The sequence below is a fragment of the Topomyia yanbarensis genome, chromosome 2, assembly GCF_030247195.1.
Source record: "Topomyia yanbarensis strain Yona2022 chromosome 2, ASM3024719v1, whole genome shotgun sequence".
NCBI classification, from domain to species: domain Eukaryota; kingdom Metazoa; phylum Arthropoda; class Insecta; order Diptera; family Culicidae; genus Topomyia; species Topomyia yanbarensis.
Window position 1 is genome coordinate 99499712 of NC_080671.1, and position 24904 is coordinate 99524615.

The following is a 24904-nucleotide window of genomic DNA, read 5'->3' on the forward strand; positions in this document are numbered from 1 at the left end:
TAAGACGGAGGTAGTTATCGTCAACAACCGCAAGTCGGCACATCATTTAGTTATCCGTGTGGGAGAAGTCGCGATCACTTCACAGCTAAGTCTGAAGTCTCTCGGAGTCATTATAAACGACAAGCTGACCTTCGGCAGCCACGTCGACTATACATGCAAGAAAGCGTCGACTGCTGTTGCGGCTCTATCGAGGATGATGTCCAACAGCTCAAAGGTGTGCGCCAGTAGACGTAGGTTACTGGCAGGCGTTGCCGTATCTATCCTCAGGTACGGCGGCCCGTCATGGTCAAGAGCACTGAGGATAACCAGTTACCTACAGAAACTGGAGAGCACCTACCGCGTGATGTGCCTCAGAGTGATATATGCCTACCGCACGGTATCACACGATGCATCCTGCGTGATAGCGAGCATGATGCCAGTCGGGCTGGTGATTCGGGAAGCTGAGGAGTGTTTCGAGCTACGTGGAAATAGAGGAGCCCGCGAGCGCACCAGGGTGACCTCGGTCGCCAGATGGCAGCGTGAGTGGGACAACTCCTCGAAAGGTAGGTGGACCCACTGGCTGATACTTAACATATCGAGCTGGGTGGGAAGACCCCATGGGGAACTTCACTTCTACCTGACACAATTCCTGTCAGGCCATGGCTGTTTCCGACAGTACTCAAGGAGCTGGGCTCAGATGTCAAGAAAATCAGGCGCACCCGCACCGGAGAGATGATTCTGGAACTGAAAAGGGTTCGAAGTCAAAAAGCTCAAAGAGCTCACCGAGAAAGCTATGGGTGAAGCGGTGAAAGTAAGACCCTTGTGCCCCGAGGGAACTATCCAATGTAAGGACCTGGATGAGATATCCTCGAAAGAAGAGCTCAGAGAAGCTCTGGAAAAACAGTGCGAGCTTGGAGAAGTGCAGATGATGATCCGAATGATGAAGGGACCTTTCGGAACGCAAGCGGCTTCAGTTAGGCTTCCAGTCGAAGCAGCGAACTAGGCACTTAAAATTGGAAAGATCAAAGGTTGGTCGGTATGTCCATTGAGTGTCTCTCAGCGACCGGAAGTGTGCTTCAAGTGTCAAGAGTTCGGTCACCTGGCGATAAACTGCAGTGGACCTGACAGGACGCGGTAGGTGCTCTCCAGTTTCTGTAGGTAACTGGTTATCCTCAGTGCTCTTGACCATGACGGGCCGCCGTACCTGAGGATAGATACGGCAACGCCTGCCAGTAGCCTACGTCTACTGGTGTACACCTTTGAGCTGTTGGACATCATCCTCGATAATGCCGCAACAGTAGTCGACGCTCTCTTGCATGTAAAGTCGGCACCAAGAGCATTTCGCCTGTATTGGTGCGTCTCACGCAGCGCACGTCTTGCCCGAGGACCGAGAGGCTTTCGGCCGCCCGCATTGACTTTAGGACGTCGGCATATTTGTCCTTGTCAGTCTTTAACTACAAGGCCTAGCCTCTGTCCTTGGCCTTCTTTGCGGGTCGAGGTGCGTCCGGCGTCGGCTTCCTCCTACTGACCAGCTTCCAGGGGTTTTCGCCCCTGTCCCGGTTACGCCGGGTTGATGGTGCCTTCTTGCTGCCGGGTTGATGGTGCCTTCTTTTGCGCCCCGGTTTACCTCGACCAAACGGCGTTTGGCCGTCACGGTTACACGCCGTTTGGTGTTACTTTTTGCACCCTCGCCTGGTGACTTCCTAGGACGCTTCGAGTTCGACGTCGTCTTGCGCTTGACCCTGACCTTCGAGGGGAACTCAGCCGCCGCTTCGAGCGACTTGGTTACTCCATAGAAGGGGAAGAGGCCCCTGTCTGGGTACCTATGTCGGCCTTTCTCTTCCCTCCACCCTCTTGGAGGCCACTGTCTGGGTTCCACTGTGGGCCTTCTCTCGTCCTTCTACCCTCTTGACGTAAGCCTGCTGTTCCTGTCTTGCGACTCGAACAGCTTTTCGGAGCATCAGCAGGCTCTGTTTCAGATCCTTGCTGATGTTTTGTTTCGCATTTGCGAACTCGATGATGCTATCGAGTTGCTCCACAACTTTACGCATCGCGGTTAGTGGCCCGTCCAACGCGTTAGTAGGGCTATTTTCTACCACTGCTGGGGGGGTCACTGGTGCTGTTGGTTGCAGCCGCCGTCGCTCCACTACCCTCCCCACTGGGGGGAGACCTTATCAAACCACCTTTGGCAAAGGGGTTCGACACCTCCATTTGTTTGTTTTTGTTTTTGTTCACTTCGCTCATTTTTCCCACGAGTAGCGCGAGAAAGAAAGGTTCGCCACGCCAGAGCTCCGCAGTAACGTGTTAAGGGACACTTACTGTGGGGGTTGCCCAGGTACCCCACAGGCTCCGTTAACGATCGAGCATCTTTTTCACCCCCTCGACCACTCATCCCTCGGTACGGGTCGCTTCACGCCTTGGACTTGGGGTTATGACCTTTGTTGCTTTACGTGATGACCGCGGCCCAGATCATCATAACCATCCTCCTTTACCAGGGCTTTGGACCTGTAGCTCTGGTTCTCAATAGTTCCAAGTTCGTAGGTTATTACGGACGTGCCAATATTGAGATCCGTCATTCGCTGCGGCAACCAGTAGCGGAGTCTAAATGCGATATAGCTATAATTTCGTAGCCTTACCGTATCTTGGCCAGCGATGGAAACTGGATAGCAGATAACGCAAAATCAACGACGATCTGGACGACGGGGAGATATCCATTTCAGGAAGTGGCTTATCGTGTGGATGAAGATTACGTAATCGTCAAAATTGATTGAGTCTTCTTCTGCAGTTGCTACGCACCTCCACGGTGGACGACCGATCGATTCACAGAAATGCTCGATAAGCTGACAGAAGAGCTTATTGAGTGGATACCTGTCGTTGAAGCCGGCGATTTCAACGCTTGGGCAGTAGAATGGGGCAGCCGCTTTACCAACTCAAGGGGGAGTAGTCTACTCGAGGCCTTTGCAAAGCTGAACGTAGATGTTGCAAACAATGGTACAACCAGCACCTACCGCCGCGAAGGTCGACATTCAGTTGTTGACGTTATCTTATGCAACCCCGGGTTGGTTAGAAGTTTAAATTGGAGAGTGTGCGAGGGGTACATCCACAGCGACCACCAAGCGATCCGGTACACTATCAGAAGCAATAGACAGTCGAAACCGCGTGTGATTCAATCAAACGAACGGAGGTGAAAAACAACGAAGTTCGACAAGGGAGTCGTCGTCGAGGCGTTGAGGCGTGAGTGCAATCACATTGACTTCAGTGCAGATAAAGTGACAGCGGCATTAGCAAGAGTGTGCGATGCAAGCATGCCAAGCGAAGGTAAACCGAGGTAAAGTCGCCGCCCAGTTTTCTGGTGGAATGCTGCCACCGAGCCCGGAAGATGCAGAGAGCCCGTAACGTCGCGGAAAGGGATGCTCTAAGACCAGCATATAAGGCGGCAAGAGCCGCACTTAACAAGGAGATCAAGCTCAGTAAGAAAGCCTGCCTAGAACAGCTTTACCGCAGCGCCAATTCAAATCCGTGGGGCGACGCCTATGGAGTTGCCATGGCGAAGATAAGAGGACCGGCAGTACCACCGGATAGGTGCCCAGAGAGGACGAGAGTCTTCGTAGAAGCGACGGCCTGACCGCCCACGCCATATGGTACTTTGAAGAAGAAGCTCGGGTAACCAACGAGGAGCTGATGGTAGTGGTAAAAGCTTTGAGAACCCGAAAATGTTTAGGACCGCGTTGCAAAAGTGCATCGACGATGATGACTTCCCCGATATCTGGTAGCGACAAAAGCTGGTGCTGTTGCCAAAGCCAGGCAAGCCCCTTGGAGATCCTTCAGAATACAGGCCGATATGCCTGTAATCCTTAACAGACTTGCAACATACACAGTGGGAGAGAATGGACTATCCAATATGCAGTTCGGTTTCCGGAATGGCAGATCCACCGTGGATGCCATACGAACGGTCGTGGACTATGGAAGCTGTGCAGAAGCAAAGGAGAAGAGGAAACCGCTACTGCGGAGTGGTTACACTGGACGTAAAAAACGACTTCAACAGCGCTAGTTGGGCCGCAATCGCCGATTCGCTGCACAGACTGAGAGTTCCCGACTACCTCTGTAGGATTCTGAGGATCTACTTCCAGAACCGGCAACTGATCAACGAAACTGACGCCGGAAAAAGAAGTGTAACCGTAACAGCGGGCGTTTCACAGGGTTCCATAATCGGCCCAATTCTTTAGAATGATAGTTACGACGGAGTGCTGAAGCTGAGCCTCCCCAGGGTCGTGAAGATCGATGGTTTTGTGGACGATGTGGTGCTCCTAGGGATCGGAGAATCACTAGAGGAAGTAGAAGTATTCGCAACGGAGGCAATAGATGTTGTGGAAGACTGGATGCGCGAGAAGAAGCTGACATTAGCTTATCACAAAACCGAGATGGTTTTGATATGCAACCGAAAGGCACTGCAACAGGCAAGAATTTCGGTCGGAGAGTGTATCATCAACTCAAAGCGGGAAGTTAGACAACTGGGAGTGATGATATACGACCGGCTAAGCTTCAATATCCGCATCGACCATGCATGCGGGAGGGTCGTAAAAATGATCCCCGCACTCTCTTGAATCATGCCCAACAATTCGGCGATCAGCAGCAGTAAAAAGCGACTACTGGCGAGTGTCTCCACATCGGTGCTCAGATCCTGCTGGGTGACGGCACTGCAGACAAAGAGAAACACATCTCGGTTGAACAGCACGATCAGGTTGATGGCCATGCGGGTGTCTAGCGCATATCGAACTATCTCGTCAGAGGCAACCTACGTGATAGCTGGAACGATTCCCATAAACCTTCTACTCGAAGAAGATAGCTAGTGTTATAGGAATCGAGGCACAAGAGGAGTCCGTAAACGAGCCCGAGCTGACACCTTAATCAGGTGGCAGTACCGGTGGGATAACGCTGTAAATGGTAGATGGACCCATCGACTAACTCCATGCCTGTCGGTGTGGGTGAACTTCCACATGACGCAGTTCTTGTCTGGTCATGGCTGTTTCAAAAAGTATCTGAGCAGGTTCGGCTCCGCGAGTTCGACGTTCTGCATCGCGTGCGGTAATGCAGAGGAAACGCCTGAGTACGAGGTCCTCGAATGCCCGCGTTTCGAGCACGTGCAAACGAAATGAGAACCATTGTCCGGTGAGGACGTTAACATGACCAATATTGTCCAAAGAATTTGCGCGGACAAAGAACAATGGGACGCGGTGAACAAAACAGTCGTTCAGATCATTTCAGCGTTACAACGAAGCTGGTGAGATGAGCAAGGACCAGAAACGTAGCAGTACACGGCCTCGGTTCGTCTAGGCACCGATGAACCGGACGTTACACTCCAACTGGAATCGCCGGACCGACCATGGCACTTGTCAAGTCAGTATGAGGAAGAGAGATAAAGGAGATCACTGGGCGCGACCGGAGTAGGCTAGATCGACCACCGGCGACTAGACTGAGCGCACGCATCGTCGACGGTAGGTCGTCGGGGCACCTGAGAACCGGCATTCAGCCTCTCCTCGGAATCGCAGGATTGACCTTGGCGCCTAACCGACCAATAAAAATCTAATTCAAAAGCAATAATTCGTCGACATACTATAGCTTTTCTTGTATCAGATAACGTATTGTCTACTGCCTTAGTTTTGGAACTGTTTTCTCAAGAACATTTTAAAATTACATTCAGTTTCCAGTTAACACCTTCATGCAGAAAGTATTAAGCTCCTCCCGAAACAAAATCCTGCCTACGGGCCTGACTTTGTTCAGAGACATTCTAGCACCATACATCCTTCGGCAAAGTTTTTGGACAAATCCTGATTTCTGTTCAATAATAGTTGCATACTTCAGGAAAGCCGTGGTCTCTAGAATGGGAAATGTTAAAAAGTCGCTTTTCCCATACAAATTCCCATGCAAATTTCAAACGCAATGTACTTCTTTGATCTACCTGTTTTTAATTAACCATTTGTTTCCGAATCATGTATCGGAAAACCAAGCTCATTAGGTTGCTTTAACAAGCCATCGGCGACATGATTCCATAAAAGCGGCGACAGCACACCAGGGGCCCTATTCTCACAGTCACGTCACCTAGTGACTAGAAGGAAATTTCCTTCTAGTCACTAAGTGACGGGACTGAGAATAGGACCCCAGAATCTTGAGAAAGATAACCTGAAAATCGAAACAAGAATTCCTCAAGAGTGTTAAGGATTCCATCGGAATCCTGAAATGCATGTCATCTAAAAGGGATACCAGAAACCGAACGTTTCAGTGATCTTGTACCCACCACCCCTCGTACTTCCTTTAGCATTGGAAATCCTTGCTACACACCTGTTATAATCGATTAACGTAATCGGTGCTATATGCTAAAATCTGAGCATTTTTTTCTGCAAACCACAATAAACCACTTAGGCGAGATTAGATTAAACACAAACAAACACATTCTTGATGTGATGTAGGTTTCTAAAAATAGATCCTGCATGTATGAAGATCAACCGTACGTTCGTTTGCTTGCTCAGAAACGTTCGTTGCAAAGAACTTTAACGTGTGAATACACTTGTTTCGAAGGTCTCTATTTTTACTCAAAGCAAAATTTGCAACCATAATTTCCAGCCCCGGCGGGCTTTAGTGCCTTTAGTTTGTCGATCAACTGTCTAAACCATTTTCTCGTCAGGTGTTTGTTGCTGAAGGCCACCGGAATACCCGATTTAAATAAATATGGCTTCTTTGATCTGCCTGTTCTGAATTATCCGCGCAGTTCCGTTGTTTATCGTTTTCACAAATCGATTCGGAGTTTCGAAGAAACAAAAATAAAGCAAACTTGACACTTGCTTACGATACATTTGGGGGTCATCTAAAATTACATACCTAAACGTTAAACATGCTGGGCGGGAAACCGACGCCTATTGCTTGATATTCGCCACCGCCAAAGTTGCATCGGACGATTCGGTCTGACTGAGCTCGTCCTGCCGTCTGTCAGAGCTCTTCTCGAAGTTGCTGTCAACTTTCTGTTTATTTCGTTTTTCAGCGATCAGCCTTCGGATAAAAATCAGCTCAACGATCTTTTCCAGCAGTCCAATCAAACCGAGCACAGACAGACCCAGCAGGAAACCAAGCGAACCACCCAAATCGGCAACGAACTGAGTCAGGTCGTATCCATGGAACTCTTTGACGATCTGGAAGGAAGTAAGTTTGATGATTTACTTGCCATCCGATACACGAATTGACCTACAGTAACCATCTTGGAAGTATAGTATAGCCACAACTGCCCGGCTGGAATGGTGATGTTGAAGTGCTTCCGGTTCATCACGTACGTCGTGAAGATGGAACTCGAACATGGTTGGTAGCATCCACACACCGTACTGTCAATGTCTTCCATCACTTTGTAGTATTTGATAAGCTGCTGAGTGTCCTTTGCTGTATGACACTGCTCACCTTCGATACCCGGCATCCAGGGACCGGTACATCCAACTTTCTCGACCACGTGGCGCCAGTGACAAAGCTCACTACACTGTTGTTCAGTAGCATGATTAGTTAAAAAAATGTCAATCGGAATTCTAGCAGAGCCTACTATAGTTACAGGGGACGACAATACAATAAATAGCTAACAGGAACTATTTACCCTAGTAGAACTCATTTCCGACTCAGTGGTACACTGATTCTCGTCGCTGGGAAGCATGTAGAAATGTTGAGTGGTTAGTTTTACCTCTACTTCCTCGTCAACTTCCATGAAAAGATACTCGACTCGGCCTGATGATTGCATGCGATTTTCTGTGCGAGAGAAAGGTGAAGTATTATTGCGCCTGGCGAGTATGCTTTCTGATGTCTGCAGCTTTGTAAATGAAACGGTGCGGTATATCAAAACGAAGATAAAGTTGAAAAATTACTGTTAATGCTGCAATTAATTGCATATCGGACGAACTACTATCGCCAATGAATTGTGAAGGGTTATTGATTGTTACGCTGAACAGTAACGGTTTTATCCTCTCGGTTTTTAGGCAACCTAGTAGTGCTGTTATTATATTGTAAGTGAGCTTAACTTATACTAATGAGACGAAAAATAAAATACAAAGGAAAAAAACCTAGTAGAGAACCATATTTCAATCACCTTACTAGCTACTAGTCGAATATTTAATCATCAATTCATCGTTAAAATGACCAGCGCATTATTGTCATTCGCTAACCTAAATTATTAGGCTAACCTAGATACTATGCCAAATTTCTCCCTAAGGAGAAAATTTTAATTAAACCAATTTTGCATGAAGAAAAGTGTATCACCTGCAAATCCTTCCGCGGGATCATGGATAAAAATGTGCCAACCCGGCAAAACTTCCCCCAGAAAGTACTCCTCATCTCTCATATCGTGCATCAGCAGAATCGAGTAACCTACTTGCTTCCACGAATGGTTTGTCGTCACTAGTGGATTCAGGGTGAAGCAATGACCCATATCCAAATGCATACTGCCGATAACTTCAATATCTGAAAACCGCCACAAAATCGTTTACTAGAATCAAATTTGTACTGGTACACAAACAGTTCGGTCCTACTTTCCGACAGACCATCCAGTCCATACTGGATGAAGTAGTCACTCTGATTGTATGTGGCCTCCCGGAAAAGTTCGTCCAGCGAGCTTTCGTTGAAGTTGAAATTGTTGAAAGCATTGGCATACTTTGGATGTTGCGACAGGTTGTACTTCTGCATTACGTCGTACTTGTACGGTGGATTCCGACAGAAAGTGATCGCCGGATACAGCATGGACTCGTTCAACTCGAACCGAGAATGTGTGTTGATTGGTGGATTGATTAGCTTCTGGAAACACTCCGTTAACTGAACGAGAAAAGGATCATTTTCGATTACATTGTCCCGAATGTTGACGTTTTGAGGACTGAATTATACCTGAAAAACTACCACCACACTACAAATACTAAGCACTATTATCTTAATTAATCGTTTCGGTTCGAAGCACACTGAGTTAAGGAAATCCCAAAATTTTTGCTTAAGTTTAGTACGAATCATTTTGTTAATGAAGACTTGGGAAATGGTTTACATTTTGTTCCACGAATGACATCTGCACCGTCTCACTTCAATGTATTCAGACTAAAACCGATTATGCTTCGGGTTGCAACTATTTATATAAATCGCGGAGACTAGATGTATCTAAACATTGTCATGGTAATAAATATTTCATGCTTATCAGTTAATAATATTTGGTATCATTTTTTGGATCCTCTTGCTTTAATCAACATAGATCGTTCAACAGCGCATATCAAATATTAATGCTGCAATTGATTGCATATCGGATGAATTACTATCACCAATAAATTGTGAAAAGTTATTGATTATTAGGAGAATTGTTGGTATGACAACAAGGGGCGGGTGGTAAGACGGACACATGTTTAGTTTAAGCATATAACTTATAAAATTCAAATTAATTGTATGTGTTCCCTATCATTATGTATAACCACAACTTATTAAAAACTCTGTAGGCCTTAAATAGTAACAGATGTGTAAAATTTAAGTAAACTAACTCTGAAATGAAATCATCGTTGAAAAAAGATGCTTGAAATATACAGGGTGCAACATTGAACAACTCCGTCATTTTCCAGCCGATTTTGACAGATAAACACTATTCTGAAACCCCATTTAGAGCCATTTTAGCTATGAGTCGATTTACACCAAAAGAACTTGCTGAAATCGTAACGCTTTACATTGAAAACGATCGTTCAATAGTGAAAACTGTGTGTGCTTATCGTAAAAAATATGGCAAGCATTCGGCGCCTACAAACAAGATAATCCGTAATTTGGTGAAGAATTTCTTTGAGTGCGGGTCTGTAGCAACTCCCCAGATTCCTATTTTCAATAGAAAAACTCTAGTAAGAGAACTGCGGAGAGAAAAACAGCATTTTTGGCAACGTATGTCCCGGCATCGTATGGCAACACGTCCAATGTTATAAGGATAGGCAATGTTCGATTGGATCCCTTTTTTGACAGCTAAACGCGTATCCAATCGATTCAAAATGGAGTCTCCGCAGTTCTCTTTCTAGAGTTTTTCTAATTTTCAACAATACGGGCCACGCCGCAGCCGCTACAGTCAAGTTCTTGCAGAGCAAATTGCCAGGACGCGTTGTCTCAAGAAATGGTGATTTGAAATTGCCCCCTCGTTCTACGGATTTAACGGTACCAGACTTTTTTCTGAAGGGGTTACTTGAATAAAGTTTATTCTAGCAAACCTAAGAACCTTGACGAACTCAAAGCTAATATACGAACTGAAATTGCAACGATTAAGCCCGAAATGCTGTCTAATGCCATGCAAAATATCCGCAAAAGAGCTGCTTTTTGTGTATCAAATAGGGGTGGTAATTTAATCGCCGTTGTATTCTAAACCTGGTTTATAATAAATGGTATAAAATATCCTAAAAAAAGTTTACTTGTTAAAATCGGCTGAAAAATGGACGAAGTTGTTCAATGTTGAGAAAGGATACATTTAGCTGGCAGACCCTGTATATGGCGAGGCAAGAGAGACAGTTTTGATTAATTCGTTTGATTCATTCTCATAGGAATACATCGCGTATAGAACCAAAACATGGAAAACCGTTTAGATAGCCGAAGTCTTATGGCAGCTAAAAATCGAGCAGTCTAGAAATCTGCAGAATTTTCGGTCATGAATCACAGAACACACGGGTTATTCGGCCGGGGTCACGATGATGTTTCAAATTAAATAATAAATATAAAATGTTAATTAAAGCCTAAAACTGATGTTACCGATGGTACATAAAATATAATTTTCAAATTTTGTATAAAAAGTAAACGTTGAAAGTAATTGTATCTCTCTATGACAGCGATATTACAAAATACACAATTTGCTTTAGCTCTAGTATGCGTACAAGAGTCCACAAGTGAACTGTGTTATGAGGGGCGGGCATAGCGTATTTGGGAAATCGATTGTCTTGTACGCAGCCCTCCTGGGTTCAATCCCCCCAAATAATTGCAGATGTTTTTTTTTCTTTTCTTAATCTTCGTTTATCGAAACCACTATCATTGCTCCTGTCAATCAAATTTGACCGAGGGAAACCCCACTTGTGTTTTTCTCAAGAGGGTGACGTGACGTCATATTTTCGTAGCCAACATAAGAACTTTGCTTGTAACAAAATGAACGAAATTAATTTTAAATACGAACGAGGAGCACTTTAGTTTACATCAAATCAGTTAAAGTGTTCATTGTTTTCTTTTGTTTACTGCTACTATTGTTTGTTGATGACATTTTAAGCGATTTTGACGTTGTCAAACTGACCTCCATCGATCGTATGTAGAGATAGGGATGCCAGTTACTTGGTTTTTCTATTACCCGGTGGTGTTAACCTGAAAGTACTACCTTGGTATTTGTCTAATTTAGAGACTTTAGTGATAGAGGTCCGATTTAAATGTGGTCTTTAGCCAAAAGGGTGTATTTTGACTTAAACAAACCAAATCCGAGTTTGATAAACTGAAAAAATAAGTCGTACTGAATAACACTCATACACCCAAAACAAAAATCTCTTGCAATAATTGCAAGCGACAATCACTTGCAAATAATGCTAGAATCGCATTATGGGGTAACTAGGCCGAAAACCTGGACAAAATTATTTTCTGCTGTTCTATATATTATTTTGCATTTATAATTCAAGAGAAGCTTAAATATTTGATCTTGAGCACATTTTTCATCAAAAATGCACCTAACAGTGTGAAATTTGTTTTTTTCTCATATTTCTTCAAAAACTCAATCTAATGGTGGCTATAGTAACATTCGAAGGACGATTTTCTAACAAATATAATTTTCTAGATTATATTTGTTCATTGGAGACAATACATAAATTACCTTGTTTTATTGATGATCATTCCAAAACATGTTATGTTATTTTTCTCAAAGCAAAAAGTAATATTTTTAAAGGAGACGATATTTAACTGATTACTACAGATACTGCTGCTTTGTATGCATGTATTCAATATTACAGTCACAATAATGCTGTTCGTCATTGTGTATGTATGTTTTGTTCAAAGATTGAGGTGTGGATGTAAATGACCGCCCAAAGATAATATTTGTGTCGACATAGATGAAGATGAAAAATTACTAGGAGAGTCTCATTATCTTGACAAATAGTAAATTCAAGAAAAAAAATGCTTTCAGTTTATCAACTATGAACAAAAGTAATAAAAACTTTTTCGGAAGTGCTGTTTACGGAAGAAAAGTGTGTAACGTTAACATTCCTCGATGACTCTTTGTTCCTCATCTACAAGTTCTACCGCTGCACAGTGGTCCCAAAGAGCAAAAAAGGGGGTTTTTTAGATTGCGTCAAAACGATTGACTTTAGCAATATGGTGTCTTTGAGAAAGTTTCTTGGAGTAGAACTCCCCTTCTTTCTGTCTTATCGGATTGATGATTAATCCTCCTACAAGTGAGTTACGAAATTTATTTTCTTCAATAATTCAGATAGACAAATACTTATTTCAGCAAAGTAGTAGAGAAACTCGTTACAAACATTTTACCCGAAGATTTCAACTCTATCTTTTAAGGTTTTTGAGATATGGGACATTATTTCTAAAAGGCCCCTTAAAAACAGTTTTTTCCTCATAAGTTTTCTTCTAGATTTTTTCCATTATATAAATGTTCTAGAATATTGTTTGGACTATTAAACTGCATTACTTTGCCGAAGACGGAAACTTGCTATCGCTAGTATGTGTGGAGATATTCATATTTTTTGATTGAAAATAGCTCTTTTTTCCATGCCGATAACTTTTTAACGGGCAAAAACGGGCAAACCACTTTGTAAACAAATTAAAGTGCAAGAAAAGTACAACAAATGCTGGAAAAATCAGATCTCCCCAAGGCGGCCCTCTATGGAAATACTAGAGCCTAAGTTTGTCCATACTAGAGCTGTTCCGGCATTAAATACATCAACCATATATTACTGTTAGTTTTTTATTTGAATTATAGAGGTTTTAACCTTAAGGTCATTCGCTTTTTCGGGTTAGAAAAATCTCTTATGAAAAATTTCTAACCCTATGTGCGGGGTCGGGACTCGAACCCAGGTGCGCTGCGTGCAAGGCAATCGATTTACTAACTACGCTACACCCACCCCCTACTGTTAGTTCTGAAATAAAGCGTTAAAGTCGTAATAATTAGCCTTTCTTACTTTTGTAAGAACGTCTTGAGTAAATACCCAAGCAACCAAAATTTGATATAAAGGAGTTACATAAGCTTCTCGTTTTAAGTAATTTTGCAATACGTTTTATGTTCTAATAGCGGGTTAAGCAGTTCTATTAAAGCTTGAGCAGCTTGAAAGTTAGCTAAGAACTTTTTGTGAATTTTAAAGTGTGCTTTTTAAGTATTATCCGAACTTCTGTTTGCTTGGGCCAAAAGTTACAGTTGTTCAAAATCTCAATGCGTACGCCTGACACCGGAAACTGACAATTCCCTTGCGCCTACTTCATAACAATGGCGCAAGTGCAACCAAACGGCGAGTAATCAATTGCATTTGATGACGGAATGAGACAAACCTCAGCTCAAGTATTTCCATAGAGGGCCGCCTTGGGGAGATCTGATTTTTCCAGCATTTGTTGTGCTTTTCTTGCACTTTAATTTGTTTACAAAGTGGTTTGCCCGTTTTTGCCCGTTTAAAAGTTATCGGCATTGGAAAAAGAGCTATTTTCAATCAAAAAATGTGAATATCTCCACACATACTAGCGATAGCAAGTTTCCGTCTTCGGCAAAGTAATGCAGTTTAATAGTCCAAACAATGTTCTAGAACATTTATATAATGGAAAAAATCTAGAAGAAAACTTATGAGGGAAAAATTGTTTTTAAGGGGCCTTTACAAATAATGTCCCATATCTCAAAAACCTTAAAAGATAGAGAGTTGAAATCTTCGGGTAAAATGTTTGTAACGAGTTTCTCTACTACTTTGCTGAAGTAAGTATTTGTCTATCTGAATTATTGAAGAAAATAAATTTCGTAACTCACTTGTAGGAGGATTAATCGTCAATCCGATAAGACAGAAAGAAGGGGAGTTCTACTCCAAGAAACTTTCTCAAAGACACCATATTGCTAAAGTCAACCGTTTTGACGCAATCTAAAAAAAACCCCTTTTTTGCTCTTTGGGACCACTGTGCGCTGGTTTGAAAAGGTGAGGAGGGAGGGAGGTGAGGGTTTGTCATCGAAAATTTATGATTATTATAAACGAAACTGATAAGAAATCCTAGCAGGTAATTCAGTTAAATAAGACTTATAATATTTGATAAAAAGCACCAAAATTATGTAAAAACTACAATTTTCAAATTGCTCTCAAACCAACGGTCGGACGCGGTCGGATGAGTATCCACCTGCGATGGACTGACAATAGCCGATAGTTTCGAATGCTTTCAACCTTTTATCTTAATTTGACTTAATTTTTCAATTTGACTTTTTCAATTGCGATATAGTACTAAAATCACAAAACAAACAATAGGGATCTTTAATTTGGAAAAATTGTGCCAGTTTTTCCTATGTATTGGTAACGGGTGTCCTTACGAGTACACTCATATCATTCTTAAAGCTTAATTATTCTTTTATGATTTTTAAATTAAAAAAAAACAAATTAAATTCAACCAGCAAACTGACAGTTGTCCTACTAAATGACGTATCTGCAAATGTCTCGTTCGCCTCATTGTTAACCGGGAAGGCACCCCACACAGCATGATCTGGTACTTTGTCAATCTGCTAGCAACCTGCCATCTCAAGTTTCATCTGCAAACTATGGTAGATCTGATAAGGCAACCTACAGGGTCGTGCAAGTCGCATGGGTTTGGATGTGTTATTGTCCTAAAAGGAAACAAACTAAAAAATGTTTTTTTCAATAGTTTCGGGCCAAAAAATTGAAAAAGGACTGAGATATTAACTCACGGTACTAATCTGCATCAGAATATGCCTTAACCCGCACACCCCTAAAGATCCCTATTATTTTTTTTTGTCAAAACAAAATAGTTTGACTTTTTTATTTCGATATATCGAGCATTAGAGTAGTTAGAACAGGTCATTAGCAACGTTTCCTAGTATAATAATACTACATTGATTGCATTGTTCAATTTCAGGAGAAACTGTTTCCTATTGCCTGATTTACTAGAAAAAAACCTGTTTTAATCCACCTAGAGGTGCAATTGTGCCTTTCTCATTTTTCCAAACTATGATTTAATAGCTGGTTCGTACAATATAACATTATGGAAATGTCTTTCATTCTTATTACACTTGGTAAGTATATATAAGAGCACCTTTTTGCATTCATCGCGGTATCGGTTTGAATCGGAGTTTTCTGTGTGATCGCACTCCACAACCCGTAACTCCGGAGCCGGAAGTCGGATGAAGATGGAATTTAATATCAGTTTCCGGGGACGCAACACCTTTCATTTGAGACTAAGTTGATCAAATCTGTCTAGCCATTTTCGAGAAACCTATATAACCGTTATTCTGAATTTGGATACTTCAGGATCCGTCGATGGTGGCCAGTGTGGCCAAAGAGATTTTGAATGACTGTTGGGGGATCTACAAATTCAACAGTTATGTTTACATTTTGGAAAAATTTTCATCTTTTTACATTCATCGCAGAATTCGTTAGAATCGAGATTTGCTGCGTGATCGTACGTATCACCCTGTAATTCAGGAACCAGAACTCGGATCCACACAAAATTCAACAGCAGCTGATGGACCTTACATTTAAAATTAAGTTTGTCAAAATCGGTTCAGAAAATTTCGAGAAACCGATGTGGACAAATCAACAAATTTTGTTTTGTAACCATACTCTTCAACTCGTAATCCGGAACAAGATGTCGGTTGAAAATGAAATTCAATAACAACCTATGGAAATATTATACCTTTCATTTGAATTTTAGTTTGTAAAAATCGGTTCAGCCATCTCCGAGAAACCGATGTGTACATTTTGTTAACAAATCCGCACATACACACACACATACATACACACATATATTTTGGGATCTCGGCGAACTGAGTCGAATGTTATACAGGGTGTTTGGTTCATGGTTAAGAATCTCCTGGGGGTGATAGACTGTCATATTTGGAGAAAAAAATTGTTCTACACATACCATCAAATCTCAACCGTTACAGAGTTATTGAACTTTTTGTGTAAAAAACTTATTTGTCTTAAAATACCTCTAACTGGATATTTTTATTTCATTTTCACTAGAACCAGCTCTAATTGAAAAATTACGGCACTTATTGTACTTTTTTTTCTTTTTATTCAAAAGCCAGGAAAATTTTACAGTGAAAAATGTATTAATACCTTTCAGTTAAGTGAATTTAGTATTCTTTTAAAAGTAAATTAGTTTAAAGTTAGTGCTATTATTGGCATTTTCGTTAATTTTCTTAAAATAGTAAATAATAAACATCACCATTATTATCATGGAAATAATGCATCTCAGCAAGTTCTATAGTTCTTTCTTTGACTCCATTCAATTATCTCTTTTGGTTTCGACGCAAAATCGTTTATATCACATCGTTTCATATTCAAAAATAATGATTTCGAACCCACTACATTTGTAGGGAGCTCATGCTGTGTTAACTATTAAATAGCAGCAAAATGAAAAGAGATATAGACAAAGTGTCTAATAAAAAGTTATAGAGAACATTAAGGGGCATCAAATTAACAATAGTTACGATAAATTTTGTTGATTAATAATTAGAATAATTAAAAAACTCCAAAAAACACAAATTTTGAGTTATTTCGTTAGCAAAAAATCATTTAGCACACTTAACTAAAAGATGTTTGTACATACACTGATAGGACATTTTCTCAGCTTTCCAATGAAATCTTGTAAATAACGATATAAAGCATATTTTTTAGATTAGAGTGTTTTAAGCACTTGCAAGTCGGTTTAAGGAAAAGTATAGTAATGAAATTACAAAGCAATGAGAAGAGATAGAAATATGACGTTTAAGAACAAATTAGGAATCGTCCTAAAACCCAACTTTTGGATAATGGATATTGCTATAATTATACTTCATTATTTTGAGAAAATTAGCAAAAACCTCCTCAAAAACACTAACTTTTAACTACTTTACAGTTAAAAGGTAATTAAAACTAATTAGTTAAAAGATATGAGAACACCATTAAATAGGAAATTTTCTCACCTTTCGAATGGAACTGAAACATTAAAAATACAAAGTATACTTTTAAGCTAGAGGTATTTTAAGACAAATAAGTTTTTTACACAAAAAGTTCAATAACTCTGTAACGGTTGAGATTTGATGGTATGTGTAGAACAATTTTTTTTTTCAAATATGGCAGTCTGTCACCCCCCGAGAGATTCTTAACCATGAACCAAACACCCTGTATGAGACTCGGCCCTCCGGGCCTCGATTAGAAAGTCGGTTTTTGGAGCAATTGCATAACCTTTCTATATAAGAAAGGCAAAAGAATAATATTTAATTAGCTTAATAAGCATGAGTTCAATGTTATCTTCATGTGATTATAATTTGGAAAGGTTGGTGGAATGGGTTTGAACGTGTAGGGAATGGGGGATTAGTAGAGTGGGAGTGGAGGATGCGTCAGAAATCCTTCATCTTATTTCGGTATACGGGGTGGATGCAGGAAATGCGGGCGTGAGGGTAGTCCAAGAGGAGGGGAGTGATGAAGGAGGGAGGTGTAAGGGCAAGGCGGGGGGGGGGGTGTTCGACGCAATACTCAACTGCATATTTTGCCTTCCATTTGAGACTTGGTTTGAGAAAATCGGTTCAGTCATCACCGAAGAACCGATGTGACTTTAATTGTGGAATATGCCCGGAATTCCGGACTTCCGGAATCGTCGATAGTGGACAATATATTCAAAGAATGTTTGATTGGCAATCAGTGATCTAGATCTGCGATTAAAAGTAATTTGGTGACCATTTCAATAGTTTTTAGCCTCTGAGGTATTACGATTGTACCGATTTATATGGGAAATTCCAGTTCCTTACTAACACCCCTGTAACTCCGGAAGCAAGAGTCAGAACCGAATGAAATTCAGCAACAGTCAATGGCATTACTGTATCTTTCATTTGAAATCAAGTTTGTAAAAATCGGTAGAGAATTCGTTGTGGAATGGGTGTGATATTAGCTTAGGAACTTGGCGGGTTCCCCGGGGGCGTCATGAACCGTCATAGGTGGCCAATGTGTTCAAAGCTGCTTTGATTGATCATTAGTGATCCAGACCCGCAAACTAGAGTAATGTTACATCAATTTTAATATGTTTTACATCATTTGAACATCATGGTGGTACCAGTTTATATGGGAATTTGCTGTGTGACCGCGCTCTTCAACCCGTAACTCCGGAACCGGAAGTCGGATCAACTTAAAATTCAATAGCAGCTTATGGGAGCGTTATACCTTTCAGATGAAACTAAGTTTGCGAAAATCGGTTCAGCCATCTCTGAGAAAATTGTGTGAGTTTAAATGACACACACATACATACATACACACGCAGACATTTGGCGATCTCGACGAACTGAATCGAATGGTGTATGACACTCGGCCCTCCGGGCCTCCGTTAAAAAGTCGATTTTTACAGTGATTGCATAGCCTTTCTTTATATGAGAAAGGCAAAACGTGTTTATTTTTAATAATGTTTGACCGTGTGTCACAAATTTAGACCAAAGTTTTTAGTTATCATTTCAATGGTACACGATGTAGCAAATATTGAAGAATGTTTAAAAAATATAGTTTGATTAAAAAGTTAGAATTTTTTTTCTATTTTGTCCAACTTTTTGTTCTAGCCACCCCATAGTGCATCGCTTGCAATTTTGCAGTGAAAGCCGCTTGCAATTGTTGCAAGCATATAAAATCGCTTCATCTCTCGAGTTTTTATTTTCCGTCTACTTTTTATTCATTCCTCACCAACATTATGAAACGTAGTTTTGTGAATTATTCATTACACACAAGAAATAATCGGCGCATCCGATTCTACGAGTCTTAACGCTCTATCCACATGTGCAAAGATAGAACGGTGCCTATAGTCTCTGCTATGATGCACAAGGACGTGAGTTCAAATCTGGGTGCGTCTTTCACTTTTTTCATTATTCGTGAAATCATTCAAGTGTTTATATACGACTTTTATCCAATCATAACTGTCTGATAGCATGGTTGGATGGACTAAGTCTTGATTAGTGATCTCCCCGTGGGGGGCTCATTTTTCAATGCCAGCTGTCTTTTTTTATTCAACTCATGTTTCTCACCAATACACATACATCGCTAATACATAGGCACAATTCGTTTTTTTCTGTTTCCTGTATTACATGCAAGGAAGCTTCTTGCAATTTTTGCACATTGCCAGAACGCTTGCAGTTTTCGCTCGTATGTATTGCATTAATGTAAGCGATTCTTACAGGGTCTGTTTTGGGTGTAACAATGACAGTGCAATGCTTTAACAAGTGAGCCTTGAGCTACTGTGATACGGCTTGGCCGCATATCCGAGGACAATGATCCGAAGCGCCACAAAGCGGCTGAGACGAGGCGTTGATCAATCCGTCGCCGGACTAATAAGCAAACCTGTGATCCTCTCGTTTGCCCGGTTTACTCAAACATAGCTAAAGCCGACTGAGTAGCAGCGAAGTTTAGACATTAGTCAACCGAACAGTGACATTAGTCAACCGAACACTATTTGAGTTTATACTCAAATTGGTTTTGTGACTCAAATTGTGAGTAAATTTTACCTCAATCAAATGTTACAGCTGTTTAAAAAAGTTGTTGTTCACAAACAACATGGGCATGAAGGGGTTTTTTTTCATTTCGTTTATTTGATAGGCACAAATGCGTTAGCTTGGCGGTGCCGAATTCTTTTGTTTTTACATTTTGAATATCTTAAAACTAGGAGGTTACAATGTTGAAATATTTTTTTTATAAAAGAGAAAAAATTTACAGCTATCTTAAGACTAGAAAAAAAAATTCTATATATAAGAGAGGGGGCAAAAGATTTTTTTTATGAAAAATTTTAAAACAAGGAATTCAATAGTAATAGTTTTTTAGGAAATATTTACAGTTATCTTAAAACTAACAATATAGTTTGGTACACAAAAGGGGGAACAAATATTTATGAAAAATTTCACAGATGTTTTAAAACTAGGGATACAATTCTATTTACAAGATGGGGGACAATAGTTTTAACAAAGAGTAGAAATTACAACTATCTTAAAACTAGGAATACGGAATACAAATTTGATTTTTTATCGGATACTTATGCTTGGTCATTTCCAAAATCGGTGTAGAAGTAGTTGTATCAAGGACAGGGGAGAGAAGGCGTAGATGGTGACCGGTAGAGAAGAGTAAAACTTGCAACTTTCAGGCAAACGGGAGATCAGCGAAACAAATTTGCGCCTCAGTCTAGTAGGTCGGATTGGCGGATGGTATTCTTCGGACCCGCGGGGGATCCTTCAAAGGGAATCCTTCGGACCTCGAGTCGCTCTCGCTTCAGATTCCGTAGTGATAAGGGCGACGGCGGTTACATAGTGGCAGTCTGAAGCATATCGGTTCCACACGGCAAGAGGAAACTTCTAAAAACGAGAAATAAAAAGAGAGGGGCTAAATTGGGATATTTATCGTTTTTATGAAAGTATAAATAAGGGACATACAGGGGAAATCACGATTTGCCAGCATATCTCGGACTGGGACATTGGGTGGTCTACCTCGGGCCCGAAGGGAATCCTTTAACTGAGACCTGGCGTCTAAATACCCGGCGCATACCCAGACAACGTGCTCGATGTCATGATAGCCCTCGTCACAAGCGCACAGACTACTCTCCGCAAGCCCAATACGCCGCAAATGCGCATCCATGGTGTAGTGATTGGACATAAGTCGGGACATTACGCGAATAAAATCCCGACCCACATCCATCCCCCCGAACCAAGGCTTCGTTGATACCTTTGGGATAATCGAATGTAGCCATCGTCCAAGTTCCCCGTTGCTCCACGAGGTTTGCCAACTGTTGAGCGTCCTCTGACGACAAATACTAAAAAATTCGTTGAAGCAGATTGGTCTTTCGTATATGTCACCATTTAATGCGCCCACCTTTGCTAATGAGTCGGCCTTTTCATTGCCCGGGATAGAGCAATGAGAGGGGACACAAACAAAGGTAATCTGATAAGATTTTTCAGATAACGTACACAAGAACTCCCGTATCTTCCCCAGAAAATACGGGAATTGCTTTTTAGGCTTCACCGCACGAAGAGCCTCGATAGAGCTGAGGCTGTCCGAAATGATGAAGTAGTGATCTGTGGGCAGAGTGTCGATGATCCCAAGGGTGTACTGAATTGCAGCTAACTCTGCGACGTAAACTGAAGCAGGATCATTGAGCTTGAATGAAGCGGTGATAGTATTGTTGAAGATACCGAAGCCAGTGGACCCATCGAGATTTGATCCGTCAGTGTAGAACATTTTGTCACAGTCGACTTCTCGGAATTTATTATAAAATATATTGGGGATCACTTGAGGGCGTATATGGTCCGGGATTCCACGAATCTCTTCCTTCATGGATGTGTCGAAGAATACAGTAGAATCAGAAGTATCTAGGAAACGAACACGGTTGGGAGTATACGTAGAAGGATTAATGCTCTGTGCCATGTAGTCGAAGTACAAGGACATAAATCGGGTTTGAGAATTAAGCTCGACGAGCCTCTCGAAGTTTTCAATCACCAACGGGTTCAGAATGTCGCATCGGATGAGCAATCGATATGAGAGTTCCCAAAATCGATTTTTTAGCGGAAGAACGCCCGCCAGCACTTCGAGACTCATCGTATGGGTCGAATGCATGCAACCCAAGGCAATGCGCAAGCAACGATACTGGATTCTCTCCAGTTTGATGAAGTGTATGTTCGCAGCGGAGCGGAAACAGAAACACCCGTACTCCATCACCGACAATATCGTTGTTTTGTACAGCCTGATCAGGTCTCCTGGGTGAGCACCCCACCATGTTCCAGTTATTGTTCGGAGAAAATTGATCCTTTGTTGGCATTTCTGTTTCAGATACCTAATGTGACATCCCCAGGTACCTTTAGAGTCGAACCATACCCCGAGATATTTAAATGTGAAAACCTGATTGATCGTTACACCCATTAATAGAAGCTGGAGTTGCGCCGGCTCACGCTTCCTAGAAAAAACAACCAACTCAGTTTTCTCCGTGGAGAACTCAATACCCAGCTGAAGAGCCCAAGCAGACAAATTGTCCAAGGTATTTTGTAATGGTCCTTGCAAGTCGGCAGCTTTGGGCCCTGTAACAGAGACCACCCCGTCGTCTGCAAGTTGCCTTAGCGTGCATGAATTGGCAAGACAATCGTCAATGTCATTCACGTAGAAATTGTAGAGCAGGGGACTTAGACATGAGCCCTGGGGAAGACCCATGTAGCTAAATCGCGATGTTGTTAAATCGCCATGCGAAAAGTGCATGTGCTTTTCAGACAACAGGTTTAGCAAAAAGTTATTTAAAATTGGTGAAAGACCATGCTGGTGCAGCTTCTCTGACAGAATGTTGATAGAAACTGAGTCAAAAGCCTCCTTAATATCCAAGAAGACTGATGCCATCTGCTCTTTGTTAGCATAGGCCATTTGGATTTCTGTAGAAAGCAACGCAAGGCAATCGTTCGTCCCTTTGCCTTTGCGGAAGCCAAATTGTGTTTCTGACAGTAAGCCATTTGCTTCAACCCAATTGTCGAGGCGAAACAAGATCATTTTCTCGAACAACTTCCGAATACAGGACAGCATTGCAATCGGCCGATACGAGTTGTGGTCGGAGGCTGGTTTTCCTGGTTTTTGAATGGCGATGACCTTCACTTGCCTCCAGTCATGAGGGACAATGTTACCCTCAAGAAACTTGTTAAATAAGTTCAGCAAGCGCCTTTTTGCAGTGTCAGGCAGATTCTTCAGCAAGTTGAATTTGATTCTGTCTAACCCTGGGGCGTTATTGTTGCATGATAAGAGAGCAAGTGAAAACTCCACCATCGAAAACGGTGTTTCGTTCGCGGTATCGGGAGGAGACGCGGCGCGGCACGTTTTCTGTACCGGGACAGAGTCCGGACAGATCTTCTTGGCGAAAGCGAATATCCAACGGTTTGAATATTCCACGTTCTCGTTGGTACTATTACGGTTACGCATACGTCGAGCCGTACCCCAAAGAGTGCTCATCGCTGTTTCTCTCGTTAACCCGTCGACGAACCGGCGCCAATAACTGCGTTTTTTGGCTTTTATTAAACTCTTCATTCGCCTTTCTAGCGACGCGTACTGTTGATAGCTAGCGGGTAACCCGTCTTCCCGGAAGGCCTTATATGCAGTGGACTTCTCCGCGTACAGCTCTGAGCACTCTTTATCCCACCACAGTGTGGGAAACCGTCCATGGGTATTCGCGCTGGGTACTGGTTTAGTCTGAGCTTGATTCGCACTGTCGAGAATCAAGCCAGCCAAAAACCTGTACTCTTCCTCCGGAGGAAGTTCTTGAGTGGATTCGATTTTAACGGATATCGCGGTCGCGTAACTCTTCCAATCAATGTTCCGTGTGAGGTCATACGAGGCATTGATTGTTTTCGATGGTCTTGAACCGTTAGCAATTGAAATCACGATAGGCAAATGATCGCTACCGTGGGGATCAGGGATCACCTTCCACATGCAATCTAACTGTAGCGATGTCGAGCAAAGCGATAAATCCAACGCGCTTGCGCGTGCTGGTGGTGTAGGAATCCGCGTCATTTCTCCCGTGTTTAAGATGGTCATGTTGAAATTGTCGCAAAGATCTTGGATTAATGTTGATCTATTATCATCATGAAGACAACCCCATACCGTACCGTGCGAGTTAAAGTCTCCCAGAACTAGCCGCGGTGCCGGTAAGGATTCTGTGATATTACAAAGCGTTCGGTGCCCTACCGAGGCTCTAGGAGGAATGTAGATGGAAGCAATGCAAAGGTCTTTACCTTTGATTAAAACTTGACAAGCGACAATTTCAATGCCTGGTGTCGAAGGGAGGTTAATTCGGTTGAAAGAATAGCACTTTTTGATCCCCAAAAGTACTCCTCCATAAGGGTTTTCTCGATCCAGACGGATTATATTAAAGTCGTGGAAGTTGAGATTTATATCAGAAGTTAACCAGGTTTCACATAATGCGAAAGCATCACATTTTAAACTGTTTAGTAAGAATTTGAAGGAATCGATTTTCGGGAGGATACTTCTGCAATTCCACTGTAGAACAGTGATCGAATCGGTGACCTCGTTCGATGACTTAGCCATCGAAGGATACGATCGCTGCAAGGAGGGGCCATTTAGTAGTCAACTGCTTCAAAAATGTTTGCACTATAGGGAGAAAACGTATCAGAAGGCTTTTAAGAAGATCAGTAACATTGAAAGCTGTGAAAATTAAGTCCACTATGTCAGAAAATTTCATTAGTCCGTTACTGGACTGAGTATCTGTTTGAAAAACGGGGACACTTGGGGTTTTTGGTGTCCCTGGAAGTGGTGGGTACTCCTTGTTAGAATTAATATTTCCAAGTCCTGGAGCAAATTGCTTCGGCTTTTGTGCATCACTTCCGTTGGATTTATTGGTTGTAGATGGCGCACTCTGAGTGGACGACACCTTGGCACCCTTACGAGGCAATGTAGGGGAGGCTAGATTTCTCCTCTTCCTGGATTCCCCTGGGTTAACCAGTGATGTTCCCTCTTGTGGGTCGTCAGATTCTTGATCAACGCCAGCCAAAAGAGCAAAGGAATTTTCGGAAAGGGCAGATGGCGAAGCATTCTTTAGCATTTCTGCATAAGAGTGCCTCGAGCGATCCTTAAGGGAGCGCTTAATTTTATCCCCGCGCTGCTTGTACACCGGGCATGACTTAAGAGCATGCGGAGGGCCCCCGCAGTAAATACACTTCTCAGTTTCTCCACCGCAAGCGTCA

At 42.1% G+C, this 24904-nt stretch overlaps 2 protein-coding genes across 3 annotated transcripts in view; both read right to left on the bottom strand.

The window, feature by feature from the left end:
- LOC131678974 (protein yellow-like) overlaps positions 1-24904 on the bottom strand; it is a 342660-nt gene that overhangs the window by 245558 nt on the left and 72198 nt on the right. The window lies entirely within an intron of this gene.
- LOC131678978 (uncharacterized) lies at positions 6635-9253 on the bottom strand. 2 transcript variants are annotated; one of them, XM_058959481.1, is made up of 7 exons: positions 8884-9253; positions 8535-8814; positions 8266-8466; positions 7610-7758; positions 7220-7498; positions 6856-7163; positions 6635-6728 (listed from the first exon to the last, which is right to left on the bottom strand). In XM_058959481.1, exons 1-6 carry the CDS (start codon positions 9001-9003, stop codon positions 6891-6893), a joined length of 1302 nt encoding a protein of 433 aa, XP_058815464.1. In that variant the 5' UTR covers positions 9004-9253; the 3' UTR covers positions 6635-6728; positions 6856-6890. The 2 variants fall into 2 exon arrangements, with proteins under 2 accessions (XP_058815464.1, XP_058815463.1); XM_058959480.1 differs by lacking the exon at positions 6635-6728 and having other exon boundaries at positions 6809-7163.